The sequence below is a fragment of the Pristis pectinata genome, chromosome 25, assembly GCF_009764475.1.
Source record: "Pristis pectinata isolate sPriPec2 chromosome 25, sPriPec2.1.pri, whole genome shotgun sequence".
Taxonomy (NCBI): Eukaryota; Metazoa; Chordata; class Chondrichthyes; order Rhinopristiformes; family Pristidae; genus Pristis; species Pristis pectinata.
The window spans coordinates 10,832,224-10,850,485 of NC_067429.1; the positions used below are offsets into that span (position 1 = coordinate 10,832,224).

Consider the following 18,262-nt stretch of genomic DNA (forward strand, 5'->3'; position numbering starts at 1 on the left):
CGTGCCCAGCTTTGCACAAGAATCTTTGCGTATAATACAAATTGCATCAGCCTAGACACAAGTACAGAATCTTTATCTGAATTCATGTCAAAACGGGCAGCAGTTTGATGCCATTATTAAACCTTTCAATAGTAGTGAAGCTGTTAATACATGGAGAATCCATACTGAAGTGTTGCAGAGAGTTGATGGGTAGGGAACGTCATAAGCATTAAACACAAATTTGAACTCTGCTTCAGAGATGCAATTCTTGTGAACTCGGTGGAATGAATTTCAGAAGCAGAGTTCAATACTACATCACGTGTTTAATGCTGCAACAGAAGGTGAATTTCAACCCCAACGTTGCACTGATCTGCATGTTTATAACAAGCACTAGGCTGGAAACAGTAACAAATGCAAGCACAAAAAGAGGGTGGCTTTGAATCTAGCTGCGAAGTAAATTCGTGTTAATATACTCCAATGCCACTGTATATAAAACATTAATACATTGCATAACAATGAAGGCTTCACCATATGTAGAATGCCCCATTGAGGGCTGCAGAAGCTAAGAAATAAGATAATTTTTTGAAAAAGTGAGAGGAAGTGACAATAGTGCATACCCAGAAAATGCAGTACAGGATGTCAAACAGCATCTGTAGAAAGACGAGTTAACACATAAAACAACTCATCTTCCACTTCCCAACAAACTTTCAACTGATAAAAGGCCTTTCATGATCTCTGCATGTTTCAAACTGCCTTATCAAAAGTATATATAGACAAAATCCATAGACACTTGTCCAAACATTTATAATTATTGATGAATTCTTGCTCTCTATGGAGGACTTTCTACAAATCTATTTCTCCCTATAACAAACAGCAAGCCACTCTCTACCCATAAAAATGCACTGTGCACTTTGCCCAGCCCTGCCGAATTTCATTAAAAATGTGTTGCAGAAACATATCCCTTCAATCAAGCAACGGCTGTATTTATTCTCAAAGTACTTAATCTCTTTGTTCTTTACTATGTATTCCTGTCAGTCCCCAGCATCTCATATTAAACCGTTAATTTCTGATGACTTAATATTGACATTTAAAATTTATAATTTAACATTTGGCAATACAAAGAAAATATAATTCCCAAACCTAGACCTTTGGAAAATTTATGCAAATGTGCTTAATTTACTCCATTTCTTTTAATTATTATGGAAACCTTGTCTATCTCAATTTCCATTATTTTCCCAATAATCATTTAGTTAGTTTTTATTAAATCCAGAGAGACACAAAAGACTGCAGGTGCTGGAATCTGCAGCATCAAACAACCTGCTGGAAGAACCTAGCAGGTCAGGTAGCATCTGTGGAAGGAAAAAAATTGTCGATGTTTTGGGTCAAAACCTTGCATCAGGACCTATAGGTTAAAATATTAAATCCAATAGGTTTCATTGCTTTCTTGCTAAGTTCCTTTACACTACTGCTCTTTTATCTTTCTCTGTTGTGAAGTAGCACAATATCATTCATTTGACCAGTCTACCATTTCCTTATTACCCATTATAGCATTGCCCTGTCTGCTGTCAACATCAGAAGATAGAATTAACCTTGGAGACAGTATATGGGTGATTACCAGTTGTCACTGAGACCAGTAAATTGGGTTAGGTAAAGCCATTTGAGGAGTACATTACCATATAATTCAGACCACAGGAGAGGGCAGAAGCAGGTCTGATGGAGTGAAAACACCTATTGAGCAATCCTGTTTTATTTTTATTTCACTTTGTACATGAATACTGTACAGAGTGTACATATTGTACAGCAGTAAAACACTGAGAAATGATACAATCAGAACAAAGTATGTGCAGCATAATATACATCACAAGGCTCACTAGAGAAATACATTACACAAAATAGGAAAAATATTCAAAACCCTTCAAGAGGTGCAGTTGGAGTCTTACCATCAGGACCCCTTAACCATAACATTACTTAGATTTAGCATGAAGTTTACAAACTCTATAAACGTTTGAATGTCTATGCTCAAGGAGTGATAATATTCGAGAAAAATAATCAGTGTGAGGCGTTACAAAGTCACAGTAAAGCTGAAGTTAACAGTACTGATGGGGCATCATGGATCAAGCCCTTAAATGTTACTTTGATGATGCATTCAGCTCAACTTTTGCATACATTGTGACTCAGTAACTCCCTCAGGTCAGTTCCCCAAAGTTTCAAGCCAGAATAAAGTGTAAAGAAAACAATAAACTGAGCAACACATTAATGCTAAACTTGCTGCTGATTTTATTTTGAAAAGGAAATTGCTTCCCTTTCATTAGTTTTTCTTTAGAAAACAGCAGTCTGACAGTCTGTATTTGGCAATTTTCAGTGCGAAAACACATACAAAAATAAAAAAGATCAACCCTGTCCATCAGCATTTAGACCTTCATAAATCAAAAATTATCTGAGTGTATGACTCTGTCACCATGGTAACAATAAGCTTGAAGCAAAACAAAATTTGCAAATGATTTTCAATGCCAGAGAACAAAACATTTTCAAAATATCCATGAGCAACTTGCTTCAATGTTTCAGGTATAGGTAATTTCTCCACATTGTTCTGAGACACCTCAAAGGTTTACCTATCTTGTGCATTTTCAACTTTGTTTCACATTTTCTGCTTTTACTTCAGGTTTACAGCATGCAAAAGCCTTTAAATCTAAACTCAAAGTTACCTTTACACTCATCCCTTAGTTACTAAAAGTGAACACACACGCAAAGCTTAGGTCTCTGATCTGAATCCATATTCTATTCAGTTTACAGGAGTATTTAAGGATTCCATTCTCTGAAAGGACAGTGGTGAAAATGGATTGAACCTTGGTCTCTTTTAACTTTGTAATCTAGTTTGAAACCGAAGTTAATGCCATATTTCCCCTCAATCCTTCCCTTAATGAATCAGATTGGATTCAGTCTTTGTTGAGTGAAGTGCTCTCCAGTAGAGCATCAAAAATTTAGACACTACCATTTACTTCTGTTTCCAAGGAAAGTGGAAGACAGAAAAGTGGCCAGAGATGATGAATATCATCTAAGTGGTCCCTGTAGGGAGTGGATGGATGTTCGGAGAAGACAGGATGGCTAATAAAGCCTTGATGACTGAAGAGTCAGCAGATACTTGGCATTCTTGAACAATGACCGTTTGAAAGTACTAGGACACCGATAGCCAGGGAATTGTAATCCTTACAAAAAAAATTACTTACTTGGCATGCTTGGGAAACACGCGAGAATTAAAAATAGGGGAAACTTCTAATCTTACACAAAAACATACATATGTGTTTGAGATATTAAATAGGTTTCACACATTAAAATTAGTGGCAATATAACAAATGGTTGGCTTTTAATTTCTTTAAGATTTAGTTTCTAAGTATCAGACCAGGGTGTATTTAAATCAGTTAATGTGACTGTTCAAAAGCGAGATCCTGACACCTGAATGTTGGATAATGTTCTGTTGGAAGGATTGTTAAAGATATGAGCAGGGGGAGAAAAATGGAATTACAATGGGTGCAACAGAATGATCCAGTAACATTTTCTCTCAAGTTATGTTCTCTTGAAGTGTCTCCAGAAACCCTCAACTCCATGCAAAGAAAGAAAAAAGCTCCTCAGTTTATAGTTGGGACATGAAACCCTTATTCAGATCACGCTAATCAGAATCTTAAAGCATATTTTCAAAAAAAGTAGCCTTTATCATAAGCAAAAAAAAATTACACATTATATGACAATTTTAGAATGTCCACCTTTGATCCTGTATGTGCTTTTATTCAAAGTTGCACATTAATACATTTTTGCCCTGTCAATTTCTTCTACAAATTTATCACTACTATTCCCTTCTAGTTTGTGTTAATTAAGTTACTGTGGTACAGGTTACTGGATAAGAGTTATATACAAGTGCCAACAGCACTTTACCCAAACAACAAGCAGTAAAGGATTTTCATGAAGGATAGTTTGGACTTAAAACCATTAAAAACCGTAAGAGGGGCAAAAATAAGAGACTTGGACAACTTGCTTCCTTAGGCTGGGAAGAACATTTTCAATGCCTTAACAACACATTAAAAAATAATGTTTTGAAGCCATTCCAAACATTCTTTAGAACCATGCATTTATAGACCAGCCTAATTTTTAAAATGTAAGCTGTATTTTAAAACAACAGTAGAATAGGTAACTTACCTATTTGCCATTTCAAACAGTTGAATCAAACTTTTATTACAGTTTTCTACCAGTTTGCTAACCAATTTCAACAGAAAGGTTTTACTGTAATGTCTGGTCTACTTCACTGTAGACATTGTCAGCTTTATGTAAAGTTCAGTCTAGACAAATGGTGCAATCCAACTCCTGGAATGAATGCTGATATGCCAACACAAAAGAAATCAAACTAGTTATTATTAACTAAAAAGGTGCCACTAGTGACTTTGAAATGGATCCTGCAATTTATTAATCTATTAAATTGATGAAACAAGCAAGGGTCATTCCCATGCAATTTAGCATTTTACCAAGTTAAACCCCAGCAGTCAGCTAGATGGAGTACTGCAGAATTCCACTAAAATGCGTAAATCTTTTTTGAACTGAATGAACCTGATTTAGGAGAATCTGGAGGACCAATTACTGAATGTATAGCCCAAAAGAGATGTCAGGTTTCCTAATTACTGTCTGGGAGGGAGATTTGATGAACAGGGATCCCTTTCCTGCCATTCGTTTGAAGTGGTCAGGGTTTGAACATGCGCTTTTTGAACGATCAACATTTACCTAGGTGTTCTTTTTAAAACATTTCAAATTCATTTTTTTCTGACATGACTTCAGCAAAAAGCCTACAGTGCAATATGCATAGACATGGACCATTTACTCTAAAGCTATTTTTCCTCTTTCCTATACCCACTTCACCAAAATATTCTCATAAAAACATTTTAATCAGATGCAGAATACAGACACATGATAAAATAGGCCTATAAATAAAATGTACAGTTTTAAGTTTATCCTCCTCTCAAGCCTACCTCGTTCAATCGCCCACATACTTGGACGGGTACATGGATCGGAAAGGGATATGGGCCAAATGTGGGCAGCAAATGGGACTAGCTTAGATGGGAATCTTGGTCGGTATGGACCAGATGGGCTGAAGGGCCTGCTTCCTTGCTGTATGACTCTACGTCAGTTACTATTCTGCAGACTTACAAGCTTGGCCACTTTGCAACTAACAGACAGAAACTAAGTAGTGTGGCAAATGAACTTGCATTTCTAGGTCTCCCCGATCCTTGAGTCTCCTGCCTCCCATGGCGCAATATTTATTTAAAAAAACAAAGCAGCCCTGCTGTTGCACTCCCTTCTCAGAGTGCAGTTACTGGGTATTTGTTTGACAAAGGCAGAAGGATGTATAGATGCCACTTGACCAAGGCAAAGAGAATTCAGCACCACAAGGTCAAATCTAATGGTGTGAGCACAAAAGACATTAGTGATGTCCTCTGCAAAGAAATCCTAAAGACCTTTGTGACAGTTGTGTCATTTTTGGGATGTGTATGTGATGTGGCTGGAGCTATTAAACTGGAGGTCGACTGCAATGACAGTTCATGTCTCCCTTCAGGTTTATTTTAGTTGTGCACTTGTATAGTTTTGGGCTAAGATCATGCAGACAGATCAGTTAAGTTAAATACAAGGTATGACAGAACATTTGAAGACTTCCAGGACTTGCACTGGTATGAAATGGACTGGTTCTGATAACTCCATAAATAGATGAAACTTGAAATGATGGCATACTTCCTGCTGGTCCACTTGTAAAGCTAACAGGTCTTTAATTGAACCATTTTCCCATCTTCCCCCAACCATTCTACTTCCAATGGTCATTTATCTAACAAGGCAGATTACTTGGGAAGACCACAGAGAGGCTGACAAAATAATGCACTCCAGAAATCAATTAGAAGTTGATCATTCCTGGGAGAAAAATCCACTACTTCATTGAGATAAAGTCCCTTTCTGCTTTGGACAAAAAACTGATTTTCCACGTTGGAGGAAATAGTCATCTATGTAAAAGCTCAAAGTCTTTATTTATCTAACCGAAGATCATTAGTGGAAGGGACTGCATACTTCAAAAAAAAACTGAGGTAATCCTTTTTATTTTTAATATGATTATAAAAACAAAGCATTAATAGGTCAGTTTCACATCCTGTGACGACAGCTTTTTTTTCAACAGAACATACAATTAGATGAATACAAGAGGTATTCAACTGAAACATTGAAGATTTTTCTTCTAAATAGATTAAACACAGGGAAACATGGGTATTCATTTATTTTTGCTCGAGTTACACCCAGTCACATTGAACAAAAAGGTGTGCATTAGCCAAACTGGAAGAAAAAATTCCCAGGACCAGACGCTGAAAAGAGAGAGAGAGATATCCAGCATTAGTATTATCAACAGATCTTCAACACCAAAAGTATTATTTTGCAATGGCAACTTCCAATTTGGCCACAGAAAGATTATTTTATTTGTTTACAAGATGTGTGAGTCACTATTTATTCTCCATCCTTAAATAGGCTTAAGCTGAATGACAGAGACCAGTTTCTGTGGGTCTGGAGTCACAGAGAGGTCAGTCTGGGCAAGGAATGTAGGTTTTCTCCTCTGATGGATGTGAGAGAACCAGATGAGTTTTAACAACAATTTGGTGAATCATGATTACTGATAATATTCCTTTTTAAATTCCATAATTATTTAATTAACCATATGTAAATACAGTAGGAGCTTGTGGTGGATTTCAACACAGGACCTGGGATCAATATTTTGGGCATATGATTACTTGACAAGTTAACCACTATATTATACCTCTAATACAGAATCTTCTATGCCAGGAGCAAAATTTGCATAGTGAAAGGTATCCTTTGCACATGATAAAAATGGAAAATATTGGAAATACCTGTTTTTTTTATTTCAGATTTTCAATATCTGCACCTTTTTGCATTTCCCTTTGCATATATTAAATTTCAAAGTGCTGCAAGCATCAGCAAATCAAATCTCTATTAAGTAACTCACTAATAGAAGCTGGTGTGAATAAGTTTGGCATTATTAAATTGGTTATATGGTTATGGTAACTTGGATGTTATTTTGGGCTTTCCTATATGACTCAGGCACCACTGGAAAGCTGTTTGTCCAAATCACACCATAGTTGGAACTTGTCTACCATTCAACTGAGATACTGGATTTGCGAACACAGCTGAAAATGAGATAAATGAGCTGAGAGGTTGCCTATAATCTAAAAAATATCTGGTCCTACTGTGAAGTTAGAGGAATGAGGAATGATCTTATACAAGATGCTAAGGGGAACGTGACAAGGTACATGCTGTGATGTTTCCACTAGAGGGAGATCTTGAACAAGAAACATAGTTACAAGGAGCAGTCACTTAAAACTGAGGGGCATAGGAATTTCTTGCTGCAGAAGGTGGTGAATCTCTGGGATTGTCTATCCCAGAGGGTTGTGGAGGCTAGATTATTGGAAGTATTTGAAGAGGATAGAAACATAGAAAACCTACAGCACAATTCAGGCCCTTCGGCCCAAAAAGTTGTGCCGAACACGTCTCTACCTTAGAAATTACTAGACTCACACATAGCCCTCTATTTTTCTAAGCTCCATGTACCTATCCAAAAGTCTCTTAAAAGACCCCATCATATCCGCCTCCACCACCGTTGCCGGCAGCCCATTCCATGCACTCACCACTCTGAGTAAAAAACTTACCCCTGACATCTCCTCTGTACCTACTCCCCAGCACCTTAAACGTGTGTCCTCTTGTGGCAACCATTTCAGCCCTGGGGAAAAGCCTCTGACTATCCAAATGATCAATGCCTCTCATTATTTTATACACCTCTATCAGGATGTAGATAAATTTCTGTTGGGAATTGATGGTTATGAGGAACTGGCAAAGAAGAGTAGGCCTGGGACAGATCATATTGAATGGTGGGGGGGGCAGGTTTGAGAGGCTGAGTGACCTACTCCTGTTTTCTAGTGTACACTCCCTTTCTCATACTAGGCAAAGCTTGTGTGGTTACCTCATCTGAACAGCAAATTTGACTATGAATGAGAAAGTGAATACTGTCAGGCTATTTATTCGGAGTGGAACTCATAACCTAGCCTGATCCAGGGCTTAATTCCACATAGGAGCATCAAACAAGGAGCACAGGCAGCATTGTCCCATCCACTGGTTAACAGGTCTGAACAGCAGTGGAGGTTGAGTGCACTATCACACAGCATATATTCCATTTAAATTTAAAGCATGCATTTATAGACTTAGTATATTTAAAACTCACCTTCAAAACTAAAGCCACCCGGGCTACCAAAAAATGCCTTGAAAATATTATTAGCGTCAAAATCTGCAACAATAAGAAAATAATTAACAAACAATCACACACTGATCTCCTTAGTAAAACAAAACTAAAACTTATTTTCCCATGTTCCATTGTTTTCCAGTTTTACCCTGAAATAACTTGTCCTGGATTGGGTTCCCACTGATAGCTCTCAGTATCTCGCACATGGGCAGCACTAAGATGGGCATTGACAACAACGAGGATGCAAACAACTGAGGCAGAGCTGTAATTATAGCCTCTTTGCAGTGACTCAACTTGGGGATTACCAATCAAATCTGCAGCAATTCTCACATGATACTTTAATACAGATATAGCTGAAGATAAGCTGTCTGTAGCACTGCCAGCTAAAAATAATCCCTTTCTCCAAATGAAGCATTCTAGGTAATGCTTCTTCCCTTAAAATTTGCTAGCTTGCTCACAAATTTCAGTAGCTGCATTGTTGTGTATCAGAAATTTGCAGGCTAATTACCTGTACAGGTCAGCATGTTAGGGTTGTACAGAAAGGTGCTGTTCACAGCAGTTTTACAAGGACTCACTTACCACCAGAGTTCATGCCGTCATCATCCAAATCCTGACCGCTGTCATAACGCGCTTTCTTTTTGGGATCTGACAGAATACTGAATGCTTCTCCTACTTCTTTGAATTTCTTTTCTTCTTCTTTCTGTACCTCTGGACTGGCACCACTGTGTCTATCTGCACAGAGATAAAGAGACACTTAACCATAAGATATGCTTTACATCACGATTTTTATTCTGAATTCTCAGATCTATAACTTCTAATATATATTCTCAGGCCACTGCATATTCAGACATGAATCACAAATAATGTAGATGTATGTGGACATACAAGATGTGTGAAATCACTGATATTTTGATTGTACGCCACTTACAAAGGAATCACATTGACACATCTGGATTTCTTAGTATGGATGTGCTTGGAATCAGTTAGCTCAAGGCTTGAGGGAAGAGGAGGCTGTCCTTCATGACGAGGGAGCAAATAGCAAAGAGGTAGCCCAGATTTCCCACACTGACACGTCTGTCCACGGCCTCTTCTACTGGCACATTGAGGCCAGACGCAGGTTGGACGAGCAACACCTCATATTCTGTCCCTGTAATCTCCAACCTGATGGCATCAACATCGATTTCTCTAACTTCTGGTAACCTCTCCCCTCTGTTTTCTCCCCCCCCCACTTTGTTTTCCCTCATTCCTGTGGCCCCTTCATCCCTTCTCTTTCCCCTCCTCCACCCTCACGATCTGCCCACTTTCTTCCCTTTATCCCACGGTCCACTGTCCTCTTCTATTAGATTCCTTCTTCTTCAGCCCTTTGCCTCTTCCACCTATCACCTCCCAGCTTCTCACATCATTCCTTTTCACCCCCTCTCCCCCACCTACCTAACTTCCCCCTCTCGCCTCGACTCACCTAACACCTGCCAGCTCATGCTCCTCTCCCTCCCCTTTTATTCTGGCTTCTGTCCTTTTCCTTTCCAGTCCTGATGAAGGGTCTCAGCCCGAAATGTCGACTGTTCATTTCCCTCTATAGATGCTGCCTGACCTGGTGAGTTCTTCCAGCATTTTGTGTTCGTTGCTCGGATTTTGCAGTCAGTGGTGGAGCACTGACATGCCTTGATGACCTAGCAAAATGTGTGGTAGGGACTCTGTTTCTGAAACTGGAATTGGTTTATTAGAGCAAAAAACTTGTCTTGTATACTGTTCATACAGATTAATTCATTACATAGTGCATCAAGGTTAGAATAAGGTAACACAGTAACAGAATGCAGAATAAAGTGTAATAGCAACAGAGAAAGTGTAGTGCAGGTAAACAGTAAGGTGCAAGGTCATAACGAGGTAGATTGTGAGGTCAAGAGTCCATCTTATGGTACTAGGGAACCGTTTAATAGTCTTATAACAGCAGGATAGAAGCTGTCCTTGAACCTGGTGGTATGTGCTTTCAGGCTTTTGTATCTTCTGTCCGATGGGAGGGGGGAGAAGAGAGAATGTCCAGCGTGGGTGGGGTCTCTGATTACGCAGGCTGCTTTACTGAAGCAATGAGAAGTATAGACAGAGTCCGTGGAGGGGAGGCTGGTTTCAGCGATGTGCTGAGCTGTGTCCACAATTCTCTGCAGTTTCTTGCGGTCACGGACAAAGCAGTTGCCATACCAAGGTGTGATACAACCGGATAGGATGCTTTCAATGGTGCATCAATACAAATTGGTGAGGGTCGACGGGTCATGCCAAATTTCTTTAGCCTCCTGAGGAAGTAGAGGCATTGGTGAGCTTTCTTGACCGTGGCATCTACGTGGTTGGACCAGGGCAGACTACTGGTGATGTTCACTCCAAGGAACATGAAGCTCTCAACCTTCTTGACCTCAGCACCGTTGCTGTCTACACTGGGGTGGGATGTTCAGGATAGAGACAAGAAGAAATTTCTTCACCCAGGAGAGCAGTAAATCTTTGGAATTCACTACCCAAGAGCGCTCTGGTGGTTTAAACTGAGTACAGTACTGCAGGGCAGAGTTTTAGATATTAAGGGAATCAAGGGATATGGGGGTTAGGTGAGGGAAACAGTGCTAAGCAAAAATCAGCCATGATCTGATTGAATGGCAGAGCAGGCAAGAAGGGAAAAACAGTCTTTTCCTGTTCCCATTTCTTACGTTTTTTTACAATACTTTCCTAATATTTTTAACATCTTACAGAGTAGTAAATAAAGATTGAAACATACCCGTGATTTAAATTACAGGCTGAAATATCAGAAGTAAATCATAAAGCAAAAATAAGTTTAAACTCACACTTTAAAATACTTATGTGAGGGAATTACAATTTACATGCATACAGTAAGTATTATAGGGCCGGAGAGTTTTCTAAGCAGGATGGCATAGTAGTAATAAGTACGGCATAGTCGGTCACCTAGACTTCAGGCAACAAATGATAATTTGAGATCAGATTGTAAATATGTTACGTTCTTCCTCGATTTCCCTTCATTCTGGAGGAGGCAGCCTCAAAGCAAGATAGTGACACAAGAAACTGCAGACATTGGAATCTGAAGCAACACAAAAAGCGCTGGAGGAACTCAGTGGGTAAGGCAGCATCTATGGAGGGAAATGGACAGTCAATATTTTGGGCCTAGGCCCTTCATCTGGACTGAAGGGTCTCAACCTGGGACTGAAGGGTCCAGATGAAGGGTCTCAACCCAAAATGTCGACTGTCCATTTCCCTCCATTGATGCTGCCTGACCAGCTGATTTCTTCCAGTGCTTTTGTGTTGCTCAAAGACAGCCTGTGAATGAGAGCTTAATCATTTACAGAAACCTCAGGATTTCTGCATTAAACTATGTAGGTGAAAAAAACCTCAAAGCCGGTGTCAGTTAACAATGTTCTGACACCTGATAATTTCACCGTTACAACTACCAACTCTGCATTACTTTGATATAAAGTAAAATTTCACTCATTGTGCTTTCAGCTGCATTTTTAACAAAGGAGTCCAGAGATGCCACTAAGAAGTCAAGAAGATAAAAGGTAAAAAGTCAATGTTGAACAGGCAACTCGCAAGCTTGGAAAGCCACTGAACAAACAGGTTAATTGCTGTGTGGTATTTGCCACTGGATGGAGCTCTAACTTCATCAATGCTTGCAGTGAAAGGATTAAGAGGGATTACATCAGAATATTGGCAAAATAGAGGAACAGAGTCATAAGAAATAAATGAGTAGAGAAAAACTCACTCCAAGCTTCATTCTGCAGACTTAGATACGCAGGATATGCTAATTTACCATCTTTTTACTGTTTTTCTATCTAATTAAAACATCTGCATTCCACTGCAAGTTAAATCAATTTCATCTCAAATATACAAGGGGATTTTTCAAATATTACACTAGGTGGCAGCCAAATACAGACAACTGCTCCATATATAAAGCATCAGGCACAGAAACTATTTCCCACTACAGCATGGTCTATTCATGGAATCACAGACACATACAGCCCAGAAACGGGACTTTTCAGCCCACCTTGTCCATGCTGACCGTGACACCTATCTACACTAATTCCATTTGCCTGCATTAGGCTTGTATCCCTTTGTGCTTTTCCACATCCTCTGGCAGCTTGTTTCAGATATTCACCACCCTCTGTGTGGAAAAACTTAGCCTTCAGACTTCCTTTAAATTTCTCTCTTCTCACCTTAAACCGGTGCCCTGCCTTGGGAAAAAAAGAATCTATTTTATGTATGCTCCTCATGATTGTTTTTAAAGCTCTACAAGGTCATCCCCCTCTTTTGAAATATATTAGATGGCACTCAAAGCTCTTTGCTAGGCATGAGAAATAATTAGGCACAAGAAAAAAATAATATTAAAGTTTGTAGGAGTTAACACATTGAGTATCAATGCAATGAATGCAGGAGAGACATTAAAGATCGAGGACATAGGAAAATCATGCTTAACCATACTCAAATGCAAACCCAGAACTTTCAATGAACTCAGAGCTTGTAGGCAACTGCTGGGACAACATATGGAATTCTGTCTTACCTGGGTGATGCATCAGTGCCCGCTTCCTGTAGGCTTTCTTAATTTCATCTTCTGAAGCAGTTTTGTCAACACCAAGAATTTTGTAATAATCTTTTCGTTTGCTCTTTTTCAGTTCAAGCTGAGCATTCTTAAGAAGTTGCTTATGCTCTAAGAATAGAAAACAAAAATAAGACACCCTAGGTGTTTTGGAGTATGCTCCACCAAAAGGCAGTTCATAACTAAAGGTATTTATCTTTAAGCTGCAAGTATTAGGCATAATTTTCTCACAGTGTCTCCTTCCTTTACAGATATTTTTCCTGTCTCCAATTTCCCTTATTTGATTTTTTTGAGAGTTTTTTCATATATTTTTAATCTCAACTCTTCATTTTTTTTCCCCAAAAATCTTTTCCTAGTATCACTGATTTTTTTTTCTTATTAAACAATTCATTCAATTCCATTAACTCTTCTGCATTACTGAACTGTGATTTCTGCCTCAATCTTTTCATCTCATGGTTTTCCAGTTACACAAAATATTTGCATATGAAGGATCTACACCCAAAACTCTCTCTGTCCTCCTTAGGTACCTGCTCTATACTTCTAACATTTTCTGTTTTCATTTAGTCTTCAAAATGAAGTTAAGACTTCAGTTTTTTTTTCAGATGTGTTATCTAAATCTTAAATCATCCTTACAATTTTAAAGTCAAGAACTGTAAACATGATGCAGCCAAAGTCAGGCCCAAACTAAACCTGGAATCTCCAAATATCCTTCCTTGGTATTCACTTGAAGCACTAAAATAATATGCCACAGTAAATTTTAAATTGAACTGAGTCCAGAGGAATAAATTGCTGCAGTATAGCAAACAAAATCATGACCGATAAAAACATTGCTCCATTAAAAACCTATACTCTATTACAATGTGGAGCCTGGTCAAGGGAGTCCAAAGCCATTTTAAAGTTTCTCTCACCTCTCTAAAATTATCTCATTGCCTGCACAAAAAAGACAGCCAGTTTTTTAAACCATGCAGACTAGGCTACCTTTTACAAAGTTGCTATGCCCTTCAGAGAAAAGGAAGTTATTCTTTGAACACAGAATTCTTTATATTCACAATAGTTTAAGCTAATTTTAGAGTTAAAGGAATTCAAATAGCCCAAATCTCAGACACTCCGAAGAGCTAGTTTTGCAGAATTTATAATACTTGCATGTTAACAATAGAGACCTGCACTACAAAATTCAGTTATTCATGGTCAAGGTTAAATGTGGTGTTCGAGTGACACATTGCCATTTGAGATAAAACCAATTATAAATCACCGACACTACTTGGAAATTTATGAGGATAAATACAGAAACAATAATGAAAGACAAATTTAAAATTGACGTCAGGATGCTCCTCACGCAGCACAATTAACATATGGAATTGGCTTGCCTGGGTCAATGGAAATAAAAATAGCCTGTTCCATGTAAAAAGCACCATGATTCAGAGATGGGGGATTGGAAGCACAAGTTAAATTGCCTCTCACATCAGAATGTATCCTGTGACATTCAATGGACTTGAAGTTAAAAATCATTTTACTTTCTCAATAGAATACTGTATATAAACCAATTTTTGAGATAAAGAAATTTAAACAGCTTAAGTTGCATATTCTTCTCCAAGACATTAAGGTTCGGTAATGGAATTTTATAGATCATTAAAATTTAGAGCACAATTAGTGAATACAGAGATGAAGAAATTCAAGCTATCACAGAAAATTCTGCAGTTCCTAAAAGATAATGACACTTTTAAAAAACAAAACTCATAGCAAAGCCACTGAGCCCATCAAACCCATTGCATTCAATGTCCATTTATGATTACACAATCAGTGACTTCTCTCCCATCTATCTGCTGACTTGGTTCTATTCCCAAGTTCCACCCAAAAAAAAACAAGCAGTCCTACTAACTTTATTAAGAAAGCACAGTTTGGTGGAGGGAAAAGCAGGGTAGGCCAACTCACCTGCAATCTGGTAAAACACTTAGCTCTAAATCATATAGCCTTAACATGAACACAATTTATTGGGTTAGTGCAACTGTATATTGCCACCAGAAACGCACTCCTCTCTAAGGCTCACTGGCGATCACAAAATATTACACGCACTTGATCTCACATGCCACCAAAAAGCCAAGGATTTTGATTGCTTTGCTGAGGAAATATATTTTGAAATGGTTTAGTCTTGAAGCTTTGCATCAAAATGATCTGTTCATAAACAGCCACTGAGAGGATTTATTAAATTTACCTTTTGTTTTTTCTGTCTGGTATATTTTCTCATAATCTCTTACAGCCTCTTCATATTGTTCTGTATCCATATAACTATAAAAGGTATAAAAATAAACACAGTAAACAATTAATGTGAACACTTTGCCAGACACAAAATGCCTGTTTTTAAGTCCAACACTTACTTCCACATTCTCAATCAACTGCAGCTACACCAACGGAAATTTGTTGCAGTCATTTGTACTTTTGACTTGTGCGAAAAAGCCACAGGTTCAAGTCCCACCACAGGATTAAACATAAGCTGGCATTTCAGAGTTGGTTCAAGGAATTCAGGTCTATGACGTTAAACAAGAGTTGCTGCCTCTCTCAGATGGACACAAACGATCCCACAGCAAAATGACTGCTGAAGCACCCATGTCTGGGAGCAACAAAGCATAAAGGATACTTCCCTTTATTGGACAAGGCACAGAATACAGAACGATGATATCAAGCTAAAAATTAGGCCACAGTACAGTACAACAGTTCTGGTCACCACAATGCAGAAGGACATGACAAGCATTCAAAGTCAAAAAATACTCAAGATAGAAAAGTCCAGCTGGGATGAATAGTAGACCGCTGATGGAAGTAACAGTTGAAGGATGGGCCCCATCATCAAGTGTCCTTGGATACTGGAGTGGCAGCAATGAACTAGAGGAGTGCAAGTACGCCCCTGTTGTTACAAGGGGAGAGAGAGAGATAAACGAGCCAACTGTAGGCCAGCCACCAACCCCCAACCCTTTTGACTTCAGTAGTGGGATAACTTAATAAAATTAATAGGAATTATCACTAAGAAGAATATGGATGAATGCACGGATGAACAGTTTTGTTAAACAATCATGCCTTAATAAAATTCTTCATGAAATATCAGAGGATGTATATTGACCTTCAAAATGTCTGAGACAGTATGCCACATAACAGTCTTGTCCGTAATGAATCCCATTAGATTGATGGAATGACAGCGCATGGATGTGAAATATGCTAAGAGACTAGAAAGCAAAAAGTAGCAGTGGACATTTGTTTATGAAAGTGGAGGGAAGTGTACTGTAGTATTGCCCAAAGGGTGAATATTAAAATCAATGTTCTTTTCAATATCAATGACATGAACTTAGGCATAGATGACAAAATTTCAAAGACTGTAGATGCCAGAAACCTTGGAAAGGTAATAAGCAATAAACTTCAGTAGAACATTGGCAATATAGTGAAGAAAATTTATAAATTTTAATACAATTTTTAAAGGGGGTGCAGGAACCAAGGGAAGGCCTGTTGGGTTAAGAACACTCAAATCCTTAAAAGCTGGCAGATTTTGACAAGCTGTTAAGAAAACATTCAGGATCCTTTATTAATAAAGACAATAATACAAAAATCAAGGAAGATATAGTAAACCTTTGTGAAAAAAACTGGCTAGGCTTCAGCTGGAGTATTATGTTCACTTCAAGACATCAGATTTTAGAAAAGTGTCAGCTGGACAGGATGCAGAGGAGATCTGTCAGAATGGTAGCTGGGATGAAGCACCTCGGGAGTGCAGAGAGATCACGGGAGTTAGGAAGCTTGGGCTGCAGTGCTTAATAGCCTTGACTAAACTCCCTCATAACTTTGAGCAACTGCATAGTACAAATCCATTTTATACTGGTACATGAACTGTAATCGGCAGCCAGAGCTGTCAAAATAATTGGCAAAAATTCCAGGCAAACAATTACAAGAAATTTCTTTTCCCAGAAGCAGATGCTTTGATTTGCAACTGGTCATACTTCCAAAGAAGAAATTTGCAGAGTTATGGTAAGTGGACATTCAGTCTAATCAGATGGCTTTTTCAAGGGACTTACACAGATATAATGGGGTGAATGGCCTCCTTATGTGTTGTGGCACAGTGGTGCAGCTCATAGAGCCGCTGCCTCAGTGTCAGAGACTCAGGTTCAATCCCGACCTTGGATGTTGTCTGTGTGGAGTTTGCACATTCGCCCTGTGACCATATGGAGTTCCTCCGGGTGCTCCGGTTTCCTTCCACATCCCAGAGACAGGTGGGTGAGGTAGGTCAATTGGCTACTGCAAATTGCCCCTCATGTGCAGGTGAGCGGTAGAATGTGGGGGAGTTAATGAGAGCGTGGAGAGAATAAACAATGGGATTAACGTTGGATTAGCCTAAATGAGTGGTTGATGGTCGGTGCAGACTCCATTGGTCGAACAGTCTAGTTTCTATGCTATATGACATTTGTTCTGCTAAGACTCTGACGATGCTACGAATGTCAGTTCCTTCCTTGTAAAAAAAAAACTAGTTATATGGCTGCCGTAGTTAAAATGCCAAGAAAGAAATTAACTACTGGTCATAAGCTCTATATATGCAATTAATGTTGTGATGGAGGGTTCTACACTGCTACTGAATTGACTTCAATGTGGAATATAACATGCAGCTGCCATTTTACTGTACATTCGATGGTAGCAACATGGGAACAATTTCTATCCCAGTGTTTTCTTTAAACTCTCGAGTCCAAAACCAGAGTGACAGCCACAGTCTGACAGCAGCCTGTAAGAGTGCTTTGTGAAATTCAAAGTCTCATTCCAATTCCCAGTGATGCCACAGGTCAAACCAAATGCACATTTAGACACAATGAAAAGCTGAAATTCAATCCAACAAACATGCCGCTCACCACTGTGCCCGTCTCATATATGCCTTGATATACGTGTCATCAAGTTTTATTGCATTTGTGCAGTCTTCTATTGCTTGCTGCATCTTATTGAGCTGTAAAACATGTTACAACCAGAAAATTTAGTATTCCTTAATAACGTTTAAGCATGTAGTAAGTGTTTTTTTTAAACCATATTTAATTTGTTACAACTGCATTTCTCCAATCATAACATGGACATATGACCGTACAAGTTAGGAGCAGGAATATCCCACTCAGCCTTGCAAGCTTGCTTCATCATTTAAAATCACGGCTGTTTTGTTCACAACCTCATCTCCAATTCCAGTCACCTTTCACAACTTGCTTATCAAAATCTGTTTTCCTTTGCCTTTAAAACTTTAAAGACTTTGCTTCGACTGCCCTTTACCTCAGTGCTGCATTTCTGAATGTTCATGAGGGTAGTGCAGTAGATGTGGTCTACATGGATTTTAGTAAGGCGTTTGACAAGGATCCACATGGTAGGCT

General features: G+C 38.7%; 1 protein-coding gene across 1 annotated transcript in view; it reads right to left on the bottom strand.

Annotated features, from left to right (window-relative positions):
• Window positions 1–1,718: 1,718 nt before the first annotated feature.
• The window catches only part of dnajc7 (DnaJ (Hsp40) homolog, subfamily C, member 7), a 48,137-nt gene continuing 31,593 nt past the window's right edge, over window positions 1,719–18,262 (bottom strand). The window contains exons 9-14 of the mRNA XM_052038697.1: window positions 17,762–17,853; window positions 15,100–15,173; window positions 12,852–12,998; window positions 8,882–9,034; window positions 8,285–8,347; window positions 1,719–6,362 (exon numbers count right to left, since the gene is read on the bottom strand). Of these exons, the coding sequence (XP_051894657.1) occupies window positions 6,325–6,362; window positions 8,285–8,347; window positions 8,882–9,034; window positions 12,852–12,998; window positions 15,100–15,173; window positions 17,762–17,853 (567 nt within the window). The 3' untranslated portion in view covers window positions 1,719–6,324. The remainder of the gene's footprint in view (window positions 6,363–8,284; window positions 8,348–8,881; window positions 9,035–12,851; window positions 12,999–15,099; window positions 15,174–17,761; window positions 17,854–18,262) is intronic.